The sequence below is a fragment of the Colletes gigas genome, unplaced genomic scaffold (genome assembly GCF_013123115.1).
Source record: "Colletes gigas isolate AHSC1104 unplaced genomic scaffold, ASM1312311v1 Colletes_gigas_Sc00007, whole genome shotgun sequence".
Classification (NCBI taxonomy): Eukaryota; Metazoa; Arthropoda; class Insecta; order Hymenoptera; family Colletidae; genus Colletes; species Colletes gigas.
In genome coordinates this window covers 5,512,255-5,535,502 of record NW_025106636.1, presented here as the reverse complement: position 1 = coordinate 5,535,502, position 23,248 = coordinate 5,512,255, and the positions used below count along the sequence as shown (strand labels likewise).

Here is a 23,248-nt window from a genome sequence, read left to right as displayed (position 1 = left end):
CCTATGTTAATTGCACAGATAGGTTATATAATACGCAGTTGTTAATTAGACCGCAAACGCTGTAATTAAACCATGGTATCCAATATCGATCCCGTGATAAAGAAGGTAGTACTTAGCGGTTATCACGTACCTCTCCCGAACAACGATATCTCACATAAATATTAAACGAAAAAAGCTAGTTGACGCGGTGGAAATTGTAAATAGAACGAGTTTTCCGCGCAACTATACCAGGGAAATTTTTAACCAGTTCTTTTTGCAAATATAATGCGCTGCTTATTCAAATTTTAACGAACGAAGAGTGCAGTAATAGTTACAACACGCTTCACCCAGATTGCTTATATTAGATGAGAGTTATAAATTACGATTAGTAGACTGGTATATCAAAAATTAATTTATTAAATTAACATATTTATTACAAACACGCACCATCAATGGACAAAACAAAAGTATTCGAACCTTGCATTTATTGTTACATTAAATGTATATATACATGTCTCGATTATTTTTTCTCTTGACATGCGTGTTGATGCAATCTGATATTTATTAAGTCTTTTTTCAATTTCCCTCCACAATTGGATTGTTATCTTTATGATGGAGTGTTTAATGTATATGGTATATTGTAAAGCAGCCATGTTATCCTGCTGAAAGTGGAAATTTGCTAAAATTCTAATTTCCAGGTAGTATCTTTGAGATTATTTTTTAAAACGTTGATGTATTTATATTTATCAAGCTTCTATATAACCCCATACCATAACAGTACCACCTCCATGTTTTACTGTTTGCGAGCTAAAATTAGATTCGTCTGAGAATGTTATTTTTCCCCAAAAAGCATCGTCCTTGTTAATATAAGTTTTTGCAAAATGTAGCAATATTTGACTTTATCTTGACAAGTCTATAAAGTCATAAGTAGACTGCGGATGTTTATGCATTTATGGAAAATTTTAATCCTCAAAAAACTACAGAATGCATGTAATATGCAAAAATATAAGAAATACTTAAAGTAAGATACGAATTATTATATTTAGGGGTTGAGACAGCCCTCTGCGAAGCTTCCGTTTCATTAATTCTATTAATAAAAATGTGAATTTGCATAAAGATCCGCAGTCTAGTCATAAGCAACAAAAATATGCAAAATACGTAGTCTATTGAGTTTTAGTCATAATTTTAAAGAAATTCGTCGCCATAGTATTCAGTGGAGGTTGACGGTGTCGTGGAAAATGGCGTGAAGAGCGTGGAAGAGGGCGCAGCGGGAAATCTGCCGCGGAACCGGAAGCTTGAGGCGCGCGGGAAAAGAAGACCCCCCGGAAGTCGAATAGAAAGGGAGTGGAAAGAAAAGGCAGGTCGAGGAGATCCTCCGTCGGTCGGCTCGTGTGCCTCCCGAGTCTGCGCGATACAGTTTATTTGAAACGTGTCGGAGGGGTGGGGATAAGCCGCTGCGCTGCTCGCGGCGCGTCCTCGCGGATCGCGAGCTTTAGTCGCACGATCTCGTCCGGAGCGTCGGGGGCGCTCCACGTCGCGCTCGAAGCCTCGATCGATCGATGGATGGATCCACCGCGTCCCTCCTCGATCCTTTGAGAAATCGAACCCGATCATCTTCTATCTCCGTCCGTCGTTTGATCGGTCGCCGGTCTCGTACACGGTCCGCTAATCGTCATCGGACAGTGAAAGTTCCGACGAAACACCGTACCGCGGTCATGGTTGTCGTGTGTTCGGTGCAGGTGAACCGCGTGCGTGCTTCTCACACGTTTGGTGGATCTTGAGATATCACCGGGAGCCGAAGATCGCCAGTGGGAAAGGTGGGTGCGCGATAGGAAACAGGTGGAAGGGTTTCTCTCGACGGATCGACGATCGATTTCGAGTACGTGGTGCACGTGCGTGGCTCCCCCGACGTGCGATTTAACGAGGTTATGTTTCCAATGGGGATGGGAACGTTAGAGTTCGTTTCTACGATGGCACGATAGAGTATCGATCGAGGGACTTTCCACGGTTAGCAGTTTTTCCCAGCGATGGAATATCGCTTCGTGGGAGAAGCGTGGTAAACACGACTCCGATCGATCGCTGATCGTTGCTGGCGTAGGTGGCGTAGGAAAGTTGCAATTTTTTTTTTAATTCGAGGCTGAAAAAGATTATCTGGTGCATCGAACCGTCGAAGGAAGGTTTCTGGGACTCACGGTTATCGGAGGAGCAGCGTTAGTGGTCGTAGAAAAATTAGTGCAGCTCCGTGACCGAAATGGAAATTTCTGTGACTCGCGGTCTAATCGTTTCTGCGGTCGTAGGAAAGCGATGGACGATGAAAAATTAACCCGATTCGCCATTGTTCGACGAAAGAAATGTTTGCAGGGGAACGACGAGAGACGGAAAAACGGAATTAGAAACTCGATGAGATTGAAAAACGACGAGGATGGCGGAACGTTAACAAGGATAGACGAAGGGAGTTATTAAAGGCGTTCGTTATGACGACGATGCCGGGGCCGCGAAAAAATTATCGCTGCTTGTTGGTTAAAGAGAAGCAAACAAGTGGCTCTATGTGTATATTTATATATAGCAAAAATGTTGCACGACGGCTTTTAACTTCTCAGCCGGGCAGAACAAGTTAACTCGTCTTTTACGAGAACCGCTTCCACAGTGAAGTTTGCACTTTTACCAAGATAACGCTTTATCGGAGCCTGTTGTCAAGTTTATTTTGAATTTTCATTTGGAAAAATACCATCGAACTGCTCTTATATCAGAGAAATGTCCAACAAAAATTAACGAATTCTTTCCTGCTCCGATATGTATGGTAAATAAATAAAAATAAAAAATGCCATTTAAATTTCACAGTTCGGATATCGCTACTTTTTGGAGTATCCTTCTATAAATATGGAAAGAATCGACACTAACGGTATAATCACCTTGCATATTAAAACACTGATTGTTCTATTCATCGTTAAATGCGAAAAGAACCAACGATCAAGAATTCCGTCTTAATTGCTCCGATTTCGTAGTCCATTATTCTGTTTACAAATTTCAAGTTGCGCTGTGTAACTCATTAGCAATAGTCGGTGATTTAACACGTTACACACCAAATACTCCACAAATGCGTAACACTAACATTTCCCAAGAATTTAAACGAACTGAAGGCATTATGAAATAGGAAAATCAAAGTAGAGGCGTGATTTATACGAATTCGATATCAAAGCCTTTGTTAAGATCAGTCAGTGATCATTTAAAAACATTTGCAATCTCATAAATTAATTCAGTGTAAAGTAATTTTAGTTTTTATTTGCTCAATGTCAAATATTTGATGGAAAAGTTACCTGTGGGATTTTAAATGCTCCTTTTATTAATGTATCCGCCTCGTTTGAAAATGATCGCTTGAATTAATCAAGGGCACTTTATCAATTAATTTTTATGGTATTTCTGGAATAAGTTTACTCCTACCTTCCTGTAATATTCTCGAGAAGTCCTTTCATTTCATACACACGTTTATCTTGGAAATTACTTTCCCGTCCAATCTTGCTCATTGCGCATTAACTTAAATTATATATGTGCATTGTAAATTGTACGGCGAAGGGATAACTAAAATTAAGTAAATATAACAAAATAAGGTAACAAGAACGTTTCAGGATATCGTATCTCTATCTTAATTTGCATTTTCCGAGCCGGACGAGCAAGTGCACGATGACTTATAGACGGCAGTGGATATTTGCGGTTTTAATTAGAGATAGAAATATTTTTTTCTCTATACAAATACTCGAGCCGTTCAGTGAATGAAATAATCGGTGAATGTGTTTCGAGTGCTTATAATTTGCGCTAATTGAAGTTACACGCTGTTCCAACAGATTAAAAAACCGTAAATGATATCTTGTACTCAGCGTGCGGCGATAGAAACGTATTGTTATTATTAATAAATTCCAACGAGCAGTAATAATGATGACGTTTCGCTCTAGGTATGCTAAGAGACTCGTCGATAAATAAATTGGAGCATACGTGAACTTTTTCCATGCATAGCAAACATTTTATTTACAATACTGTGATGATATATTAATTGGGCATTAATTGAGCATAATTTGAAATGGAAATATGGAAAGTACAGAGGAAAGTTTTTTCATCCAAGTCTTTGTTCCATCGAGAGTGATCGAGTATGACTTGTTTGACGTGTCTGACCATTGCTCGTTGTTTCTACTTACGTTTGGTGTTCCCTGCCACTGATATTGAAGTGGTATTATTTATTTTTGAAAAGGTTATTCTAATCAATTATGAGACGATAAGATTAATTAAGAAGAGACATTTCTATGGAGTAAATAATTTTAAGGCCACCGGTGCAAGTAGAAATATCGAGTAATAGACAGACACGCGTTAGTCGAGCCGCCTCTCGGTAGTATGCGAACCCCAAGAATTTTTAAAATCATTTTTCTCGAGAATAATGTGTACAAAAGATATAGCCCACATATTCGATCGATTTTTTAATATAGAATAATAATTAGAAACAAATTATTGAATAGGAGTGGTTCGAGGCCAGAAGCTTGTGGAACAGGAGTTTCTCATTTTAAATATTAAATATTAATATTACAATATTTTGATAGTGATGAAATATTTAAATATTTTGTCAAATAATTTGACTATTCAGATATCCCAAGTAACGATAGTATTCTTCAGAACACACGAATACTAAATTATCCGGCTAATCCCAGCGCCATTTTTAACCCGTTCGTTGGTTCGTTACAGCCCTATCGCGTTTCTTCTTTCGTGCCTCGAATAATCCACGTAAAACGATAGTTTATCGCGCCGGTACCATTGACTCGTTACGATTTAAATCCCCTGGATCCCAAGGTTGTTCGGCGTCTCGATTTGCGCATAGCGAAACGAAGCGGAAAGCGTTGAAAAATCGCGCGATGCCGCGAGCAAACTCGGCCGAGTTTCGCGGCGGGGCGGCCGACGCGTTTCAAAAGGCCTGGCAGCCGCCGCGGCGCGGTTTCGTTCTCACGGAACTCGTTGCGAAATATCAAACGCATCGCAATCATAAATTCAGATACCCCACGCCTCTACGAAAAATATCCCGTACCGTTTTCTTTCGCGAGGCCCCGTGTGCTCGTTAATTACGTCTGGCCGCCATGCAAGAAACCAAGACTCCCCTCGCGCTTAATTAAATCCGCTTAGTTCTGCGCGGACGCGTTCCGCGTCAAATTACGTCAGCGACGCGGGCCGGAATAACGTCACACGCGGAAAACATCGAGCGTTTTCAGCCAGCCGTGAGCCCCCGCTAATGGGCGAATTGCTAAATCGAAAACTTTCACTCTGGCCCCGATCTGTTACGCGCCAACAGCAAAAAAAAATCTTCTTTTTACTCGTCGATAAATGTTTGCATTCGCTACGGTCGTCCACGCGTCTTTTTCGATCCTGCAATTAGCAATTTTTTATTTATATTCAGTGCAAGTATATGACTGAGTATTCTCATAGTAGAAATTTTGTTTAATTTATAAAAATTATTGCTGTCAGATTGCACCTCTTTCGAAACTAGACAACTTTTGTCTGAACCATTTTTCGATATCGCCAATCGTTTCAGAGATACGTTCATGAAGTTCGATTTAAATAGGTCACCCTGTATAGGGTCTAAAGTCATGTTTGTACTCATTTTCTTCGGAGAAACCTCATTAACTCGTTCATGACACTCTCGGGAAGATAAACAGAACCAGCATGTGGGAACGATACTATTTTTTATTATATTATATGTTTATTGCTCGACGTATGAACAGCTGGCGTATTACGTGAATGGTTCCCGAATTTAAGGGGTAACGATCGTCGCGCGTATGGCACGGCGTCGGTCGCGAGAGCGTTAATTGGCGGGAATGGACGTTCGCGTGTAATTAATTTCTTTCGCGCTCCATGGCAATTTCGCCGACGATGCGGCGCGCGCCGGCGATTACGCGTGTTACAGATGACAGACGCCGGCCGATTACACCGGTCCCGGCGATACCAAAAAAGGAACGAGCTGGAAAGTGAAATGGCTCGCAGGGCGATTTCGCGAGAACGAAAGCGTTTCGAAAGTTCTGCTTGACTGGGCGATTGCTCCCAATGAAAAGCCCCCTCGTTTCCTCGAACTGCCACGACAAAGAATTCACGACAAATCCCGAGACTTATGGGGCACACGTAACCTGTACCACGTTTTCTATCAGTCGATCGATTTTATTTTCAAAAATACAATGTTCTTTGTGAAACAACTCTTGCTCTAAACATTCTCTTAGAATCTTTTAAAAAGAGACGAGTTATCCAACTGATTATACTTTTGATAGAAATGATAATTATAATTATTATAACGGTGATACTACTAGCATTTGAAGTAAATGTCTACGAATACGAAGACTGAGCTTTTCAAGGAGAGAATCACATATCCAGGGTCAAAGTATCTAAAACAAAAGATCGCGTATGCGAGAACAGAAGCTGTCCACAACCCCGTAACAGAATACAAAGCATTTGACCGAACCCAATCGGCATACCGAATCACGGAACAGACTGGACAAAGACTGCCGTTGAGTATTTATGTTATACAGTGTATACTGTACATAGCTATACAGCTAACTTCAAAGATAAAAGCAAACTTATAGCATAACATGTGGGGGCCATTGCATTCTATTTATAATTCGTTATAAATCATTGTGCATTCGTGATCATTCGGGGACAAACCAAAATCGACGACGTCAAATCGGTGCATCACTTTTTTAAACATTGATTCTCATTTACTGGTACTTAAAATTACAAAATATTATAATTATCATTTGTATTGGACAACATCACCTAAATAGTACCTAAGATCCAACTATTTCCATCTTTAAATTAAGGTACCTAAGGTACAACCATAACTATTCAAATAGCTAAGGTACTCAAGATACAAGAATGCAATTTGAAAATACTACTAAGGTACAATCATCCCCAACTGATATAAGACAAAATCTTTAAATACAACAATCCCTATCCAGTCTAAGAACATCTAAATTGGGAGCATCTAAATCTGAACCAAGATGGCGCCCTAAGACACTGCAAGATCGCAAACTCTTCTTGCGATCGCACGAATTTCGCCTTCCAAAAGTTCGACAATCGACTGCACAGCTATTATAAGAGTCCCAAGGCGAATAATGGGACTGGTCGAAGTTGGAGACAAGTTCTATCTTAGGTTTTATGGGAAAAGGAAGAGAAAAAGAAGTGGCTGGCCATGCGTATTCATGACCGGAACCATGTATAATGCCCGGAGTCTCCGCACATCATATCTTACACAGCTGGAATATTAATTCTTGTCATTCGTATGCGATGCGAGCGTCGTGTTGCGGCGAACACGCGGCTGAAGAATGGTACAGGTGCAAGTCACCTAGGAAACTGCGTTTTCGTCCTCCGAGGGAAGACGTCGCGGTTGAATTCAGATCGGACAGATTCAAACGATTGTCGAGGCATTATTCGAACAAACTAGACGATGGAAATGAATTAACTATAACGGAGAGTTGCAAAATGGCTCGAATACACTTGTAATCCGTTCGTTTTTTAATTCCTAAGCGCATCGTTGGTCGCTCTTCCGTGTAAACGTTTGCAAAAAAAAATTACTGTCTTTCAATCGTTTGTTGTCCCGGTGTAAAATACGCGTATAGGTTGTCCAATCAACGGGGAGAGCAAGGATTGATTTATAGCCGTACACCGCGAACGGACACGGCGAATCATCGGGTCGTCAAAAATCCCATTCGCTCCGAACCGGCTCGTCTTTCAGAATTCCCACGATCAATCCTCGCGCATCCCCAATCAATTAGCCTTAATTTGTCAGCTGGCTGTCGCGTGTCAACGCCACTCGCCGGAACAATCCTTAACCAACCGCGAACCAGCCTCATTCCATCATTCCGTGGGCATTTTTTTCTCGCGCCGCTGCCTGCTCGTCTGAAAGACAAACACCGGTGGCGACACAGCAGTACGCCACGGGAGATAATCATCGTCATAAATTCATCATCATCACCATCATCGTCAAGCCGCTCCGGAGTATAATCACTCGTTAGCCGAGGCACACTCTGCCGCCGGCGAATCACTGTCAAGGCTGCCACGCTTCGCGGAATAACGAATTCCGTAGCTGGAAAGGGCCTCGTTCGCCGGCGTTTCCCTCGATACGCAGCTGGCCAACATTCTGTTCCAATAACAGCGAACAAAATCGACGTTACAGCCCTCCATTACGAAATATTCCACCTCGCTGCTCAAATTCGAATTTTTTATTCGGATAAAAACAATCTCAACAATCGACTACTCGGAAAATTGGTATTAGATTCCAGAAGATCATCCATCTTTGAGTCTAAGGTCTGCGTCCTTCAGAATAAATTCAAACGGTGCAGCTCTTTTCACGTCACGTCGTCTCTCGACTGAACTCTAGCAAACCTCGTTCTGTATACCACAATTAAAGCGTATTGTGTTGTTACAAAGTAAACAATCTACGTGTTTCAACAATGGCGATGCGGAGGAGCGCGAAGGCAGTAGCCAGCTAAGATGTCGAGACTCTAGAGCTTCGGAACGATTCTATAGTCCACGCACGATGGGTGCTAAGGCATAGGAGACAGGTGTTGGCTGCGTGGCTCCGTAATAAGTGGCGAAAGACACATTTGGCGGCTGGTATCGTCAAGGCTATCGTGTTCCCACCCGAGTCTGTCTCAAGTATCATACAGTATTCCTTCCAGGTTTTTTACGATCCCTTTGTCGGCGGGCATCTGGATTACAAACTTTAACACCATGTTTAAGGATGCATATCGTGTTAAACGCGATATCCATGCGTCTGATCGAGGGATTGTTTTGCATTAACTTCTTCCTCTCAGCGTTGAAAATCTGTCTATACCAGGGTAGCAGGAATCACCTGTCTTTAGTTGAATTAGAATGCAAGATACGCCACTGTCTGAACCAACACCTAGCATACCACCTTCCATATCTGCATCGAGATAGTGTTCGCGATACAGCTGATTCTAATGGAATTAAACCAGCATCTTAGACAGAACCTGAATTATCAGATATAATTATCTTTATCTAAATCGAGATAGGGGAATATGATTCAGCCAATTCTATCTGGACTAAACCGACACCTTTAGGTGTAACTGTCTCTATATGTAGCGATAGTCTCTTATCTGAAATAGGATAGCATTTAAGATACGACCACCTCTATCAGAGTCTACCAACTCTATTGCACCTAACGAATAATCACGCCTGTTTGAATTAAGATCCCATTTTAGATTTAGTATTCAATAGCTGAACTAACATAGCAAGAACCGTGTTATAACAACTTGCACTTAACACAGAATCATCTCCATTTGAAATAATTTTAATCATCACTGTATTCACTAGAGTATCACCTAACATTTGCTTGTATACGGACTAGGACATCATCGGTTCTATCAGAGCTAGGATCTAAGAATGAAATCACTCTAGTTCTAGTGTTTGAATACTAAATATATAGTACCTAAAATACTGGTCCATCTTGACTAGAGTATCCACTAGAGTATCACCTACAATTTGCTTATATCCGAATTAGGAAATTATCACTTCTATCAGAACCATCACCTAAGAATGAAATCACCTTAATTCTAGTGTTTGGAAACTAGATATATAGTATCTACAATACTGATCCATTTGAATTAGAGTATCCACTAGAGTGTTGCCTAGATTTGCTTGTATCCAAACTAGGACATTGTCGCTTCTGTCAGAGCTAGTACCTAAGAATGAAATCACTCTAGTTCTAGTGTTTGAGCGCAAACTTTTTGGTTCCAGGACGAAGACACTGCCGCTGTGAAACGTGTAATCGCGTACTCAGTGTCTATGATAACGTGAAAGCCCAGCTCGTGCGTGACGATGTCATCGAGTGGTGAATTTTCGACGCTGTCCAGTGGTGAGGTAACCGGGACTGGCGACGACTCGTTGCCAAGCTCCCGCGAGGCGACCGCGGAAGCAGCGAATTCTGGGGCTGGATTTATGCCTCTGCGCGAGTTCCTGGACAGATTCTCGCTGCCCAGGGTGGTCAGGGTGGAAGGCGCCGGTGGACGACCGATACTGTTGTACAAACAACAGCAGAGATCGCTGAGAGTCACGGCCACCCTGCTGATGCACCGTTACCGTCACGACGTTAAAGTTGGCCCGGAAATCGTGATCCCGGAAGGATACCCTGGTGAGTACCGAGGTCCGCCATTAGGCTCCTGATTTAGGGAGATCCTCCAATGGATATTATTGGCAGCAAGAACAAGACGATCGTAATATCGATCTAATCCTGACTTTGGTTCTCTTATAACTATTTGACTTCTGTTTTAGGCTTGTTTAAATTGTAAAAATAGAATAAGGAGTAGATTATCTTGTTCTTATTATCAAAAATATCATAGTATATTTAGGATTAAAATTGTTGGGAGGGAGAAGAAATTAAAATTAAGTGTCTGCTGCATCATACTATTTGGCTATTTTTATTTGTACTTTCTATAATTTGTTTCTATTTAAAATTTTTTGATATGGCATAGAATTAGAAGTATCGTCTGGGGTAATTTCGAATTATGGAAGTGGCCTTGAGTTTGATTCAACCATCGGTACATACGTTTGCCAGTTGCTCTTATGGTGGTTGTTGACGATGAAAAATCGCGCATTACCGAAGAGGAAGATGAACTGTGTAGTAATTACACTATTTCAAAGTCAATTTAATGAGAGTTTCAGTGCAATGCGAATTATATCAGATAATGAACAGTTAATCTTGAATGCGAACTTGATATAACAAATTATGTTTTCAACATGCACGAAGTCGTTAATACATGGAATGGATCTATTATCTTTGTAATCGTCGATCTATTATCTTAGCAATTATAGAATAGCTCCTGATAGGTTTATTTTCCGTTAAAGTACCAACGTGAAATTTTTAATTGGTCGATTTATATTTATCAGCGAATTTCATACTTTTTATCGACTCCATTTTTTTACAAGAACAAACAATTCGGATTGTATACCTCACAGACTTCCGTCTTTTTGAAAACACTAATTGGCGTTAGAATAGGACATCTTGGCTCAATTAATTAAGAAAGGGAATTTTACTATTTGTAACCAATTGAACAACAATTCGATTAGCAGAACAGTTACTCCATATCGTATCACATTAATAACAATTTTCGATTAAAAATTTTACGTTCCACGTTCGAGTCGACTCCAGTAAATCTTTCCTTCGACTCCTACGCGAATTCCGATCCACAATTAACGCGATCAACCGAGTATTCTTTCAAAACAGTAACGTGCACGATGAATTTGATCTCTAATCGTGCTTTATCTGTTAATCACCCGAATACAAAGTTAGAAAATCGAGTCGATCGATTTCAGGACAACCTAATATTATGTACTAAATATACTCGTACGAAAGAATTCGTTATCGCTGTCCGTTCGATCTGTAAATAGCAAGTATAATAAGAGAAAGAGCCAAACGAGATTCGTAACATTCCTGAATTGCACCCCCGTCTTTTAGCGCGCGAGACAGCTGGAACTTTTCCCTGGCCGATAAATCAAGTCAAGGAGAACCGTCAAAACGTTAGGCGAAGAAAAAGCGAAAGCCAATAGCCGCGCAGCCAGAAATTCATTAAAGTACAGTGCGCCGGTGGCGCTTAATGGACCGCGAGGTATCCGTAACTGCATAGAATTGACCAACCGTGCGGAGTGTCGATATATCGATCACGTCGACGGCGATGATCGATCGAGCGCGCGAATCCTATCGGGAATTCGATCTTGGATTAAAGGCATTGCAGCTGCTTGCACAAGATCGCGGCTAAGAAAGCGACCGATTAATAAACTGTTCTTTTGATCGATGAAAACGTTTACGGTTTTCATTACTTTTTTTGGTTCCCATCTTCAGGGACGTTCGGAATCCACCCTAAAACTCGAAACTGTTTGATACATTGACTACCAGCGACATCTCTGACGGCGCCATTTTGATTTTAGACTGTTGGAAACTACATAACCTAAAATGTGTCGTAATATTTATTTTTATTTATTTTTAACTCGTAACAGAATTAGAATTATGATTTATCTTAATAGCCTGTGTGACATTTATAGAATATAGTGAAAATGTATTGGAATTTCTCGTGTAAATTGTGAAATAAGCTTGTTCGATATTTCGAAACATGAAGTTTATGAAGAAAGTTGACAGAATCGGTTACTTGGAGAAAGAATTAGACAGTTTCGATTATAGTATAAATTGTAGCGCTGTATCTTATATAATATTACAAAGTATCGGCTAAATAAATCTCGTTAAAGTAAATCCATAAATCAACGCACACCAAGATGAAGGTACTTAATTTTATTTGCGACGATCGATTAAACACTCGAAAGTAATAATTTATGATCTTTCCGCCATAATATTGGAACTAACAAGGTTTCATCACCTTCGCAGAACCACGCAAATCGTTTCTAATGCGTTGTTAACAAGGAAAAATAAATGATTTTTAGTCGGGCAAGAACGATTCGACTGATTTGCTGCGTGAACCGAGGAGTACTTGTCGAACAATTTGCAACGAGGCATTAGACGTTTCAAAATACACGTAATTGCATGCTATTAAGATCTGGTGAATGATAGGCACGTGAAAGTACAACTATTGTATCTCGTTAACAAGAATCGCTGCACCATTCCATGAAATTAGAAACAATTATATTTTTCAACGTAAATGGTTAATTCATTTTCCATTAATAATACACCTCTATATTTATTCCTTTTGAGCAAAAATCTCAAGAATTTAGCGGCTTCCATTTGCTTTTCTTTTTCATAAATTTTTTATTTTAAAATGAATCTTTCGTACACATACTCCATTTTCTCCTCTATATATAAGGTACAAAGAAAATGTCACCCTTTACACGCGAATAAAATTAAAATACTTCGTGGAAAATGTGTCTATCCTTGTTCAGGGAGATCCACACGATCTCTATGTAAATCCTGATAAATAATTCTAGGTTTAGAAGCACATAGCACGTGGTGTGTCAGGGTGTGCTAGCTCGAGGGTTGAACATCCCTCGATATACCGGTTCGTGGCATCGCTTGCGCCATTCTCGAGATTTCCTGCCGTGGAGCGATACATAAGATGTATTTGTTTGCTTATTTACCCAGGATCGAGTGTGTACATATGTAATCGGGTTGTAGTAGGCACGGTGGTGATTTAACCGAGGTCCACGGAAAGAAAGTAACACGGTTGTAGGTGGCAGTGTCGATTCAACAATGAAACCGAGCGTTGCCCAACCGGGGAACGTTCGACTCGGACTGTTCTTAATCCCGAGCAAGTATTTTATCTCCCATCGGACGGGGTTACAGTCAGAAATAGGCTGCACTCTTAAAAAAGCTGTGGTTTCACTCGACGAGACGACCTGGATTCAAAACACCCACAAAAGTGAAAAGAATTTTTTTGCCCGTTCGAGACCATCTCGAGTTCGAAGATTAAAGCCTCCTCTTTGCAAACTTCCTCTCAGAAGCTTCCTTATGGCTGCTAGAGTTTGACGGATCTCCTCGCGTTCCTTCATGACTCGGATAACGATGAGAAAGCTAGGTATTGCGAATTCAATAGCTCCTGGCAGTGATGAACGGAGGGGTAGATCATGTTCTTGATCTTCGGATTAAGGATCTTATAGGCTCAATAGCCCCGGCACACTCAATGCCAATGAAATTTAAGGGTTTTGTTCCTGGAGAAATCGCGTTAAACTCTGCCAGAAAAAAATCATGAGACCTCCTTACGTCCCTGATAACGACGAGACAACTAGTTACTTCCAGTCTAATACTCCCTGGTAGTTCTATACCGAGTACTAGACCTTAAGATCAAGCATGTTGTAGGCTCAATAGTCTGAGTACTCTCGAACTTACCTCAAAAGATGTTGAGTATCTAAGAGTATCATTCTACTATCATTACTGCAGTATTGTTCAGAGCTGCAAAGAAGGCAAGTCTAAGAAATTCTGGCCCAATTGGTTCACGTGGATGGCGCTGCAGTCGAGAGACTACTATCGCGACCTCTACACCGTCTCGGACTCGGTTCGTAGCCGTCGCTGGGTTCGAGAATAGGCACGGTCAGCCTATAAATAGTGAAGGAAAGTCTGAAGTAACGCGGCGAAGCGTGCCGTGAATTATAATTTAATATCGTCCCGATTCGTAATACCTGGCGAGTGCCTGCGAGACCGGTGAACGTACGAATCTCGGATGGCGATTCTTCCCGAATACGCACACCCGCGCTGATCAACGAACAACACAGGGCGTCTATTATTCAACGAATGGGCCGTGGCGGAGGTGGTCAGTGACATACGGCCGCGAGTAACGGCCCCGGCCTCTCGTATTAGCATAACGCCCCACGATACTTTTTCAATGAAAACGCATGAATTACGTATGCACGATCCGGGAGCAGCGTGGGCCGAAATTACGCCGATGCCGTAACTCTGCACGGAACGGTGCAACGTTTTTTTATCGGAAACACGGTAGATATGTCTTCCTGAATCCGTCTTTGTCCTCCGTTTTCATTCCTGCCTCTCGCGATTACTTTCTTTTCTGCCCCATACCGCGTCCGCGATAGTTTAATTGGACGAATTTCAATGTTTATTCCATCTGTTTCGCTGCATCTTGCGCCCAGCATTTCCCTTTTGATCCTTTTCTTCTCCTTCCTTCATCCTCTGCCTCGCCCCCTGAGCTCCTTCCCTTCTCACGCCGTAAGAACTTATGCAAAGTAGACGCGTAATGATCACATCTATTCACAATGGGTCGCTAACGAAGTCCCGACTGCCCTAATCTAACTACAAAGATCAACCGTGCAACAATTGCCGCGCACTTCCAGGCTCATCGTGCAGGCCCTCTGAGTATTTGCTCTGGCAATGCTCGCTTCGTGTCAAGTCAGCGATCGATACACATTGAGGATTTAATTAACTGCCCAACAATCCATGGGTAGCGTTTGCTTTTGTAGAATATCACTCTTGAGATAGGTTCAACAGCAGCTTTTATCCCTGGGACGATGTCTTGATTCATTTCAGACTATTTTCGAACGTAATCAGAAGTCTCCATAGTGCAATTATTCCCCTTTTAAGCTTGCAATATTTTATTATGAATCTACATAGCAAAATAAGACGAAAAGCAAAAATGGCAAAATTGCATTGGAGGCTTCGTTTCCGAGATATTAATTGCTAAAGTTTGTGGATTCACTGGCGGCGCGCGCATCTCCGCTGACGCATGCGCACTAGCAATAATATAGTTCCCTTTACGCGAATCTTTAGCAATTAATATCTCAGAAAGAAAGCCCCAAACGCAATTTTGTCATTCTTAAATTTTCTCTTATTTTGGCACGTAGAATCAGCCTATAAAATTTTTGACACCTGTCATCGAACACTATAGACACATAGGCATACGAAAAAATTAAGAAAATCTGTTATAATATTTGCGTTCCTCGCTTTCCAAACGTTTAAATTCCAAAGCAATTTACACGTCGGTAGTCACGATTAAACCGAAGTAAACGTTAATAATCGAAGGAAGGGGAATAAGCTGTAAGTGATTTAGAACTGCGGTTCGATCAGCGGAGAGCCCAGAAGTCCTCCTAGGGTTAAACGCTCGATTACGCTGCTCTCTCTGCCCACGCATAAATCTCGCGTCGCCCATTACATCTCTGATGACAGAATAATCTTTCTGGCAATGTTAATTGATGATAAGGAGCGTGTACGAGCGAAACATTATGGACGATAGGTGTAAGTTCAAGGGTCCGGGTTCAGATGCGATAGATATTGGATTCTGCCTTTTATTGCTTCCTGTTTGTTCGAACTACTTGGACGAGCGGGATTTTTAGCAATCATTTCGAATAATGGCTCCTTTCGCGATTATTTTCTGTAATAAATAGCGTTCGGTAACTAAGCTTGAAATTACAAAAGCTTTCTCAACACGTAATTGATTCGGGAATATTTAACGACGCTAGTTTCGAAATTTCCACTCGATTCTTTCTGTCGGTCGAAAGTGGGGGCTCTTTGTTCCTCGTAGAACTTTGTCAATGTCAAGCAGGACCGACGTCCGTCAGGTGCGGCCGAGTTTATGTGCCTAGAAGCAATGTTTCTCGGTAGAAGACGAAAAAAAAGGTCTATCTTTATTGAGGCTGTATAGATATCGCGTGAAAGCGCGCTCGTGACTCCACGAAACCGTGGGAGTGCCTTCCCGTTCGAACGAAATTCCTTCGACGTTTTATTATTCACGTAATTTTACGAGTACGTCTACATATAGAAGTATAGTGTCCACGAAAAATGATAAATATGTCAACATAGGTCCGTGGACCAACCTTTGCTGGAGGCGAAACAAAATAAAGGCAGAAGATTTATTTCAATTCTTTTTTTTTTTTAACTGGTATCGACTATTATCAGCCATTAGCCAGACCCACAGGTTTAAGTACTTAGACCCCAAATCTTCTAGATAGTCGCCCCCCTAAACTCTGAGAATGCATTTAACGCAGTTTCACTTTGGAGATTGAAATCGTTGCTTTAAAAAATCATTTACTCGAAATGATACATAATACTATGTAAGTTGTTCTCGATAAACGAAGAAACAATATCGCGAATAATTTATCAAACCTAATGGACCAGTATCGAGTACCTCTATTTGCGGTATGAAATGAAGAGTAAGAAGTGAATTATTGAGGCGTAGAATAACCTGATTACATATGCTAATGAAATGTGTAGATCGGCCAAACAAGTTAATGATACACGCGGGCAAAAATAAGAGACAGACTAATTCCTTGGATAGAGATTAACTTAAATTAAACGTGTGATATAAATTGAATGGCTAAAAGAGTTAAGTACTCCGCCTTTCGTAAGTATTTTCCCACCTTCACTGTATCAGAAATATATTATACATTGCAACTTTTACTGCTCTTTTGATCTCGCGTACTAATGTCCAGTAATTAATGGTACGAATAGTATTTAGTGTCAGTCAGTGCAAATAAAAAAATAATAAGTGGGAAGGAAGTTTAAAAAGACATTGAAAAACTTGTTACTCGAGTGTCTCTGGTAGTCGTTTTGATTAGCAACATTTGCGTTGTAACAGCGATATAAATATTTTTATGTGAACAAGTGGAGCAAATTCTTGAAACACGAAGTCTTAGTGATGATACTATTCCACGCATTGAAGTCACTGGGCACTGTCGCTACCACGCATTGAAGTCACTGGACGCTGTCGCTACCACGCATTGAAGTCACTGGACACTGCCGCTACCACGCATTGAAATCATCAGAGCGGTGTTTCTTATATGAAATTTCAGCGCATTTAAAAAATATTTCTGAACTAAAATTTCAGTCAATTCAAGGAAATCTATATGCAATTAAAATACAAATGAAACATTGATTTTTCAAACACTTGCACTTAAATTTAAGGCAAGAAAACTATACTAAGGCATATTTTTATATTTTCTCACGATACAAATGAGTCGAACTCTTGTCTGAACATTTTTAAAGACCCAAAATATAAACAAACACCATTCCTAATGAAATATTCCAAACAAACGACACTCAAAGGATTGAGTGCCGCGACTTGCACGTTCTGAAAACTAATTGGATGTCTGGGAAGCCTGCCTCGTAAATATCGCGAGGAATCGTTGCGAGTTTGAAGGGCCCTGTCGTCCAGCGACTACTCCGTCAAACAGGAAACAGATATTAGTTTCTGGAGACCAGGTACGCGGAATATTTGGATAATTGGCGTTTGGACACGGAAGGCTGAACAGTAAAGTTGCAAGAAATAACAAAACGCGTAGTTTTTCGAGAGTCATCGGGCTGGAAAAGATGCAAGCAACAGCGGGGCGGAAGTGGTCCCTCGACTGGGCTTCTCCTCGCATAACCCTTTGATTTACAACCAGAAGTGCGTCGTGCACGCGGATTTTCAGGCGGCTTCTTGCTCGGGAGTAAGCCTGGCTCGTCTTCGGATTTGCATAAATCTCGGAAACGCGGGGGAGCCGCGAAATCGAAAGTTCAGCGCCGCCGCCGCCGCCGTGGCGGAGATATGAAGGGTACTCCCATGCTTGAGCGTTTACGATCGAAGCCGGTCGAAGGAGTTCCTTGGTTCCTCCGTAGCCGTCGAACGCCACGGACGCGCGATTTATGGCGAACCAACGCGAGGAATTTCTTGTTTTATTTATGACCCGATGCTCGACCGACGATCTCGCTAGAAATATGTTTATTCCCGTGTGGCTCGGTCTACACCTGGTTGACTCCGCGGAAACGAATCCCCGACCTCCGGGGGATGTTCTCCGAGCCCTTTGATTCCTCCGGGCACAACTGACAGGGAAAATTCTACAGATAAAACCCCCGAGAACGTCTATAAACCGTAGCTTTTAAAAAAAAGCCCCAAACGCAATTTTGCCATTCTTACTATTCAAAATTATATTCCTAGTATAGTATAATAGACATTCCTAGTTTGTACTATTCAAAATTTTGCCTAATAACGTCGATTTATTTACGTTTCAGAAGAATTTTGCTTGTCTCTGTGGTCAGTGACATAATTCTAGCTGATAAAATCTCGGGTTCTAAACACTTTGATTGTCTTTAATCGACGTTTTGCATTACCCTCTCCCCGATAACAGTCCCCGAGGTCGAATTCCGAGGCGACGGGGCCCGCGAAGTGCAGTTTTAACTGCTATCTCGAGCGAGCCGGGAGATATCTCGGAGATTACCACTTTGACTCGCCGACACTTTCTCGAAGTCGTCCTCATATTGATTGCGAGTGGCTTATCACGCTTCGCGGTACGTCCTCCAGCGAATGCAGGCCCCTATCAACCTATTGGAAATTGCTTATCGTTGCCATTCCATTTATTATGATGGAATTTCTTCTGCGCAAGCACGATACACCGATTAGAAGGACATTTAAAAGTTTCGCATCGGAAATCCTTGAAATGCTGAAAAACTTTTTGCCAGCCTCTCATTTATCCATCGTGGATGTGTAAAATTTAAAATCAACTCGTATCACTTTCGTTCTGTGTTTCCGTTCGATGGAATTTCTTCTGCGTAAATTTAATATCGCCGATTGACGTAAACGTGAACATTTCTCCCGCAGAACGTTAAATTCGAACGATAAAACTGTAATCCAATGCATGCCGTAGGAGGCGGGGCTGGTCCACTTCCTGATCGTATTTCTTCCTCCGCTCTTTAATAACTATCAATATTACGCGCGATTATGTACTTCCTCAATGTATGGTTTAACAATTTCAAGTTTGCTCGGTAGAGTAGATTCCCGATAATTGCAGGAAAATGAGGTTGAAAATTTATGCGGCCATAGAGATTCATGCAATGATAGGGGTAATCATTCCAATATAATGCTCTTAGTATACACCGCGTACGCTCGAGTTATGCGTATTCGTGGATGCGTGGCTATGCATTTTAATCTTTGAAATCACCGACGACGCTACAAAAAACGTTTCGAACAAAATTTATGTGGTTTCAGGAGTTTATCTATCTACTCTGTGTTCTCCAGACAAATAACACATCTATAGTGAGTTATTTAAAAGTTAAAAATAATTTTGTGTCAATTTAATAAATATCGAATGAGAAATTGCTTTCATGACGATTGACGTCCACAGACGAATAATCATCGATGTTCTTAAAAAATTTAAAAGCAAAGTAAATTCGTATATCGCGTGGAATCCAGGGGAAGAATAGGATCCCAGAGGATCGTAGAATTTTTCTTACGAAGTGCATCCTCCGCCTGGAGAATGTTCCGCGAAAGATCGAGAGTTGTTCCACGATTACAGCCCACGTGCACGTGCATTCCGAGTTTTCTAAATCAAACGTTCCCCCGTAGATCCTCCCGGGAGGGTAGCAATCTGGAGGTTAACAGGATCCCGGGATTCCTGGCAAGAAAATCGTTCCAATTTCACCCGGGAAATAAGTGATATTACGTCGCGAACGAGCGGCTCGTTCCTGGCCAGCCAACGCTTAATCGGTCCAGGAAAGCCGGCTGAATTCATTTCACCAACGAGCCGGCAAATTTATTGGCGGCACGAGATATCTGTTATCGCCTCGATAACCCTGGGCGAGTTTCCTACGATCGAAAACGTTCTTTTTACGCGGCTCGACCTCGCGTTTCCGCCGAGAGCACTTTTCTCGGAAAGAGAAACTCATTGTCGCGTGCACGACGCGGAATGTCGCGGCTATGGAAACCGGAGAGATCTATTTTGAGGCAACTGGAACCACTTTCATTGAGAGACGCTTTCTTGGCCGCGACAGTTTATGGTTTTCACCGTGAATACTAAAGAAAGACGTTAGAAGTTTCATTTACTTGTTTAATAAATCTTTCCCCTAAAATATATTATTTTTATAGAAGTTTTGATTATGTAGTGATATTCCTTGTGAAAAATTACGGAACTTTCACTTTTACTATTTTCTTTTAGCTCTAATTGTTTCCGAGTTATTCGATTAAAATTGATTTCTCATCCCCCAACTTTGAAGGGTGATTTCACCCCTGAAATAGAAATTTCCGTGTTTGGAAAAAATATATACATAATGTTAGATAGCTAATCTATTTGTATCCCGAGTTTCACCAAAGTCTCTTGTTGGTAAGTTAAGGAAAAAAAAGATTTTGATCGATACGACTCGAATACCACTCAGGGCTTCTCTCTTGAGATTCGAACTCTACATATGAATGCAACGCGCTAGGATTCTTATGGCGACAGCTGCGCCAGTCTGCTACTAAATATTTTTTAAAATAGTATCTGGGTCGCAAATTTAGATTTCTATAGTACAACATCAAGAATCACGATCGTTTCGCTTCTGTTAGCCCAACTATCCGACAATTCGTGAAAGTCTACGTAGCATTCACGCCCTTAACAGTACTCGCAGGAATTGCCGCGAAAAAAAGGTGACATTCCGGTTTTGAAAGAGGCTTTTGTGACGTTCAAGGTTGAACAGATGAAGGAACAGAGAGTCGCTGATGGTTCGAGGCTCTCTGACGATGTTCTGTAATTAGTACTCGTGCCCAATGCTCGGCGCACAGAAAGGGCCCATTGAGAAATCCACTTTGCATAAGCGTGAATTTCAATCATCGCGGCTGGAAGGAATAAATTTCGCGTGTGTCATTGTGACGGGCGAGTGAATCGACAAATATTTGCAAATGTATGCTACGCGACGACACGGTTGTTTCGAGGATCGCGGCGACAAGAAATTTCATTATGGCGCACCATATTCATTCTCTTTTTTTTTTTCGCGAACATTTCGTGGCATTTTAATAAATCCTGACCGGCGGAACATCGTCGTGAAAAACCATAGGGGACAAAATGAAATCCGTGACGCAGAAATTTAAATTGAAAATTTAATGCAAGACCGAGCTGGTTGGTTTACGGGGTGAAAATAAAACAGACTGGTTTTATGGAATCCCGAGGGTCTTCGATGGTATCCCGTAATTAACTCGTGATGGATGCTTCGCGTGTAGAAAAAAAGACCCATTGAGGAATTTGATTTGCATAAGTATGAATTTTAATCTTTATTAAGGGTTGGAATTTAAATGGGAACATATGGGGTGGTATCGAGATCAGTTTATTCGTTAAAATAGTGTTCCTCGACATTATCCAGTTCTGTGATCCTCCATTTGTAAATCTTCTACTCGTAACCCTAAAACAATATGGCGTCAAAAGGATTGACAGTCGCAGATACCAAAAATTCAATCGTTAATAGTTTCTCCCATATCATATGTTACTACGTGGCTCGTTGAAAAGAATAAACAATTTATATTGTTAATTTATTTGCTCTTTATAACCATTATTCATACTACTACTCGAAAGTTGAAATTTGTTCAGCACAAAATAGGTTCTGTCAATACTTAGACACGTTATAAACTATATTAATTTATTTTCGACCAACGTAGTCAATTAACCACACACGGTGATTTATCATCTGATAAACGATATGTAATACGTGATCTCGTTTCTCGACAATGAGATAAAAATTATCGAGATATAATAATAACGTTACGGCCGCCTGAAAGACCGTTGATAAATGGGCCCAACTACTCTCATCGTCTCTCGGACTCGACGATATAGGTTAATTAGACGTAATATTTTTTGACGTAGCGATATTACTCAGTGTCGAGAAATATTAGTTCTTATTGTTAACTGGCCCCGAAGAAACATTATTTCTTGACTAAAACGAGCACGAAATACCATCAAGACAACTCATTAATTCCAAAAAAATATCAACCTGTTACAAATCCTCCAGCATCCTCTCAAGCTACCAACTACATCATAAAGTCCAGCTTCGTTACTCTGATTCTCATCCTCCGCGCACCCAGCCCTCCAATTGAACGAGACAACGAAATAAAGCAGAGAATTGATCCCTCGAAACGCTCCATAGTTTTCAATTACGTTGAATTAACATGTGAAGACGTCCGGGCTGCAAACTGTTCGGATCTGCTTAGGTGATCGCCGACGTCCAACGCAGATCCGGAGGATCCAAGCAACGACACCGGACGAGCGCGAAGCAAATACGGCTCGGGCCCATAATCCCCATGATAATTCCCGACGTTTCGCATTACAGCCGTGGTATTCGCTACAGATGTAAATACCCCTGGGCCCCGAGGAGCCCCGGGGCTATTAAATATACGCTCCCCGGTACTCGACAAATTGCTCGCATGAACCAGAATAATTAGCATCGCCAGCCTCCGGGTGGTGGCTCTCCAGCCTGGAACAACGACTAGCCGCGGACTGAAATGTTCAGGAATGCCCAGAAGAGTTCGTTCCTTCTCCTTTCGTTCCCTATACCGAGCCCTGTCCGTCGTCCCTCTCGATCTCGTTGCCACGACCCAGTCGGCTTGGTTGCGTTTAATCAGGCCCCGCTGACTTGATGCGGCCCTCTGGTGCGCGCCGGCTGCTGCTTAAGAATGTAATTTAATATGCAACGTTACCGCGGGCCCTGGCTTGTCATATTTATAGGTACTTATGCATCAGCTTCGTGGGCACGTTTACGCCGAGCCGGTGCGCCAGGGATCATTGAAATTACCTCCAGAGAGCCCAGCGAGCAGCCATCCTACGTGGGAGGAATTTATCGTTGTTTATCACTCGTTAGTTGCACCTACAGACACGTTCTGCGCGCCCCATATTCTCTGGTTCGATGATGCTTCGCACAGTTTTCTATACGCACCTGTCGCTGACTTAATCGTTCGTCTCAGTAGCCGCTCCTCGGGTTTGCCCGCTTTCAAGTGACACCCCCTTTGACCCGGATTCAAGTGACCATGGTCATTCACGTCGCTTTCTGTTTATTCGGTGCGAGGGATCCCCT

General features: G+C 41.6%; 1 protein-coding gene across 1 annotated transcript in view; it reads left to right on the top strand.

Annotated features, from left to right (window-relative positions):
• The first annotated feature begins 1,512 nt into the window (after positions 1 to 1,512).
• LOC122396161 overlaps positions 1,513 to 23,248 on the top strand; it is a 48,392-nt gene continuing 26,656 nt past the window's right edge. Inside the window, exons 1-2 of the mRNA XM_043394321.1 lie at positions 1,513 to 1,796; positions 9,757 to 10,150. Of these exons, the coding sequence (XP_043250256.1) occupies positions 9,838 to 10,150 (313 nt within the window). The 5' untranslated portion in view covers positions 1,513 to 1,796; positions 9,757 to 9,837. The remainder of the gene's footprint in view (positions 1,797 to 9,756; positions 10,151 to 23,248) is intronic.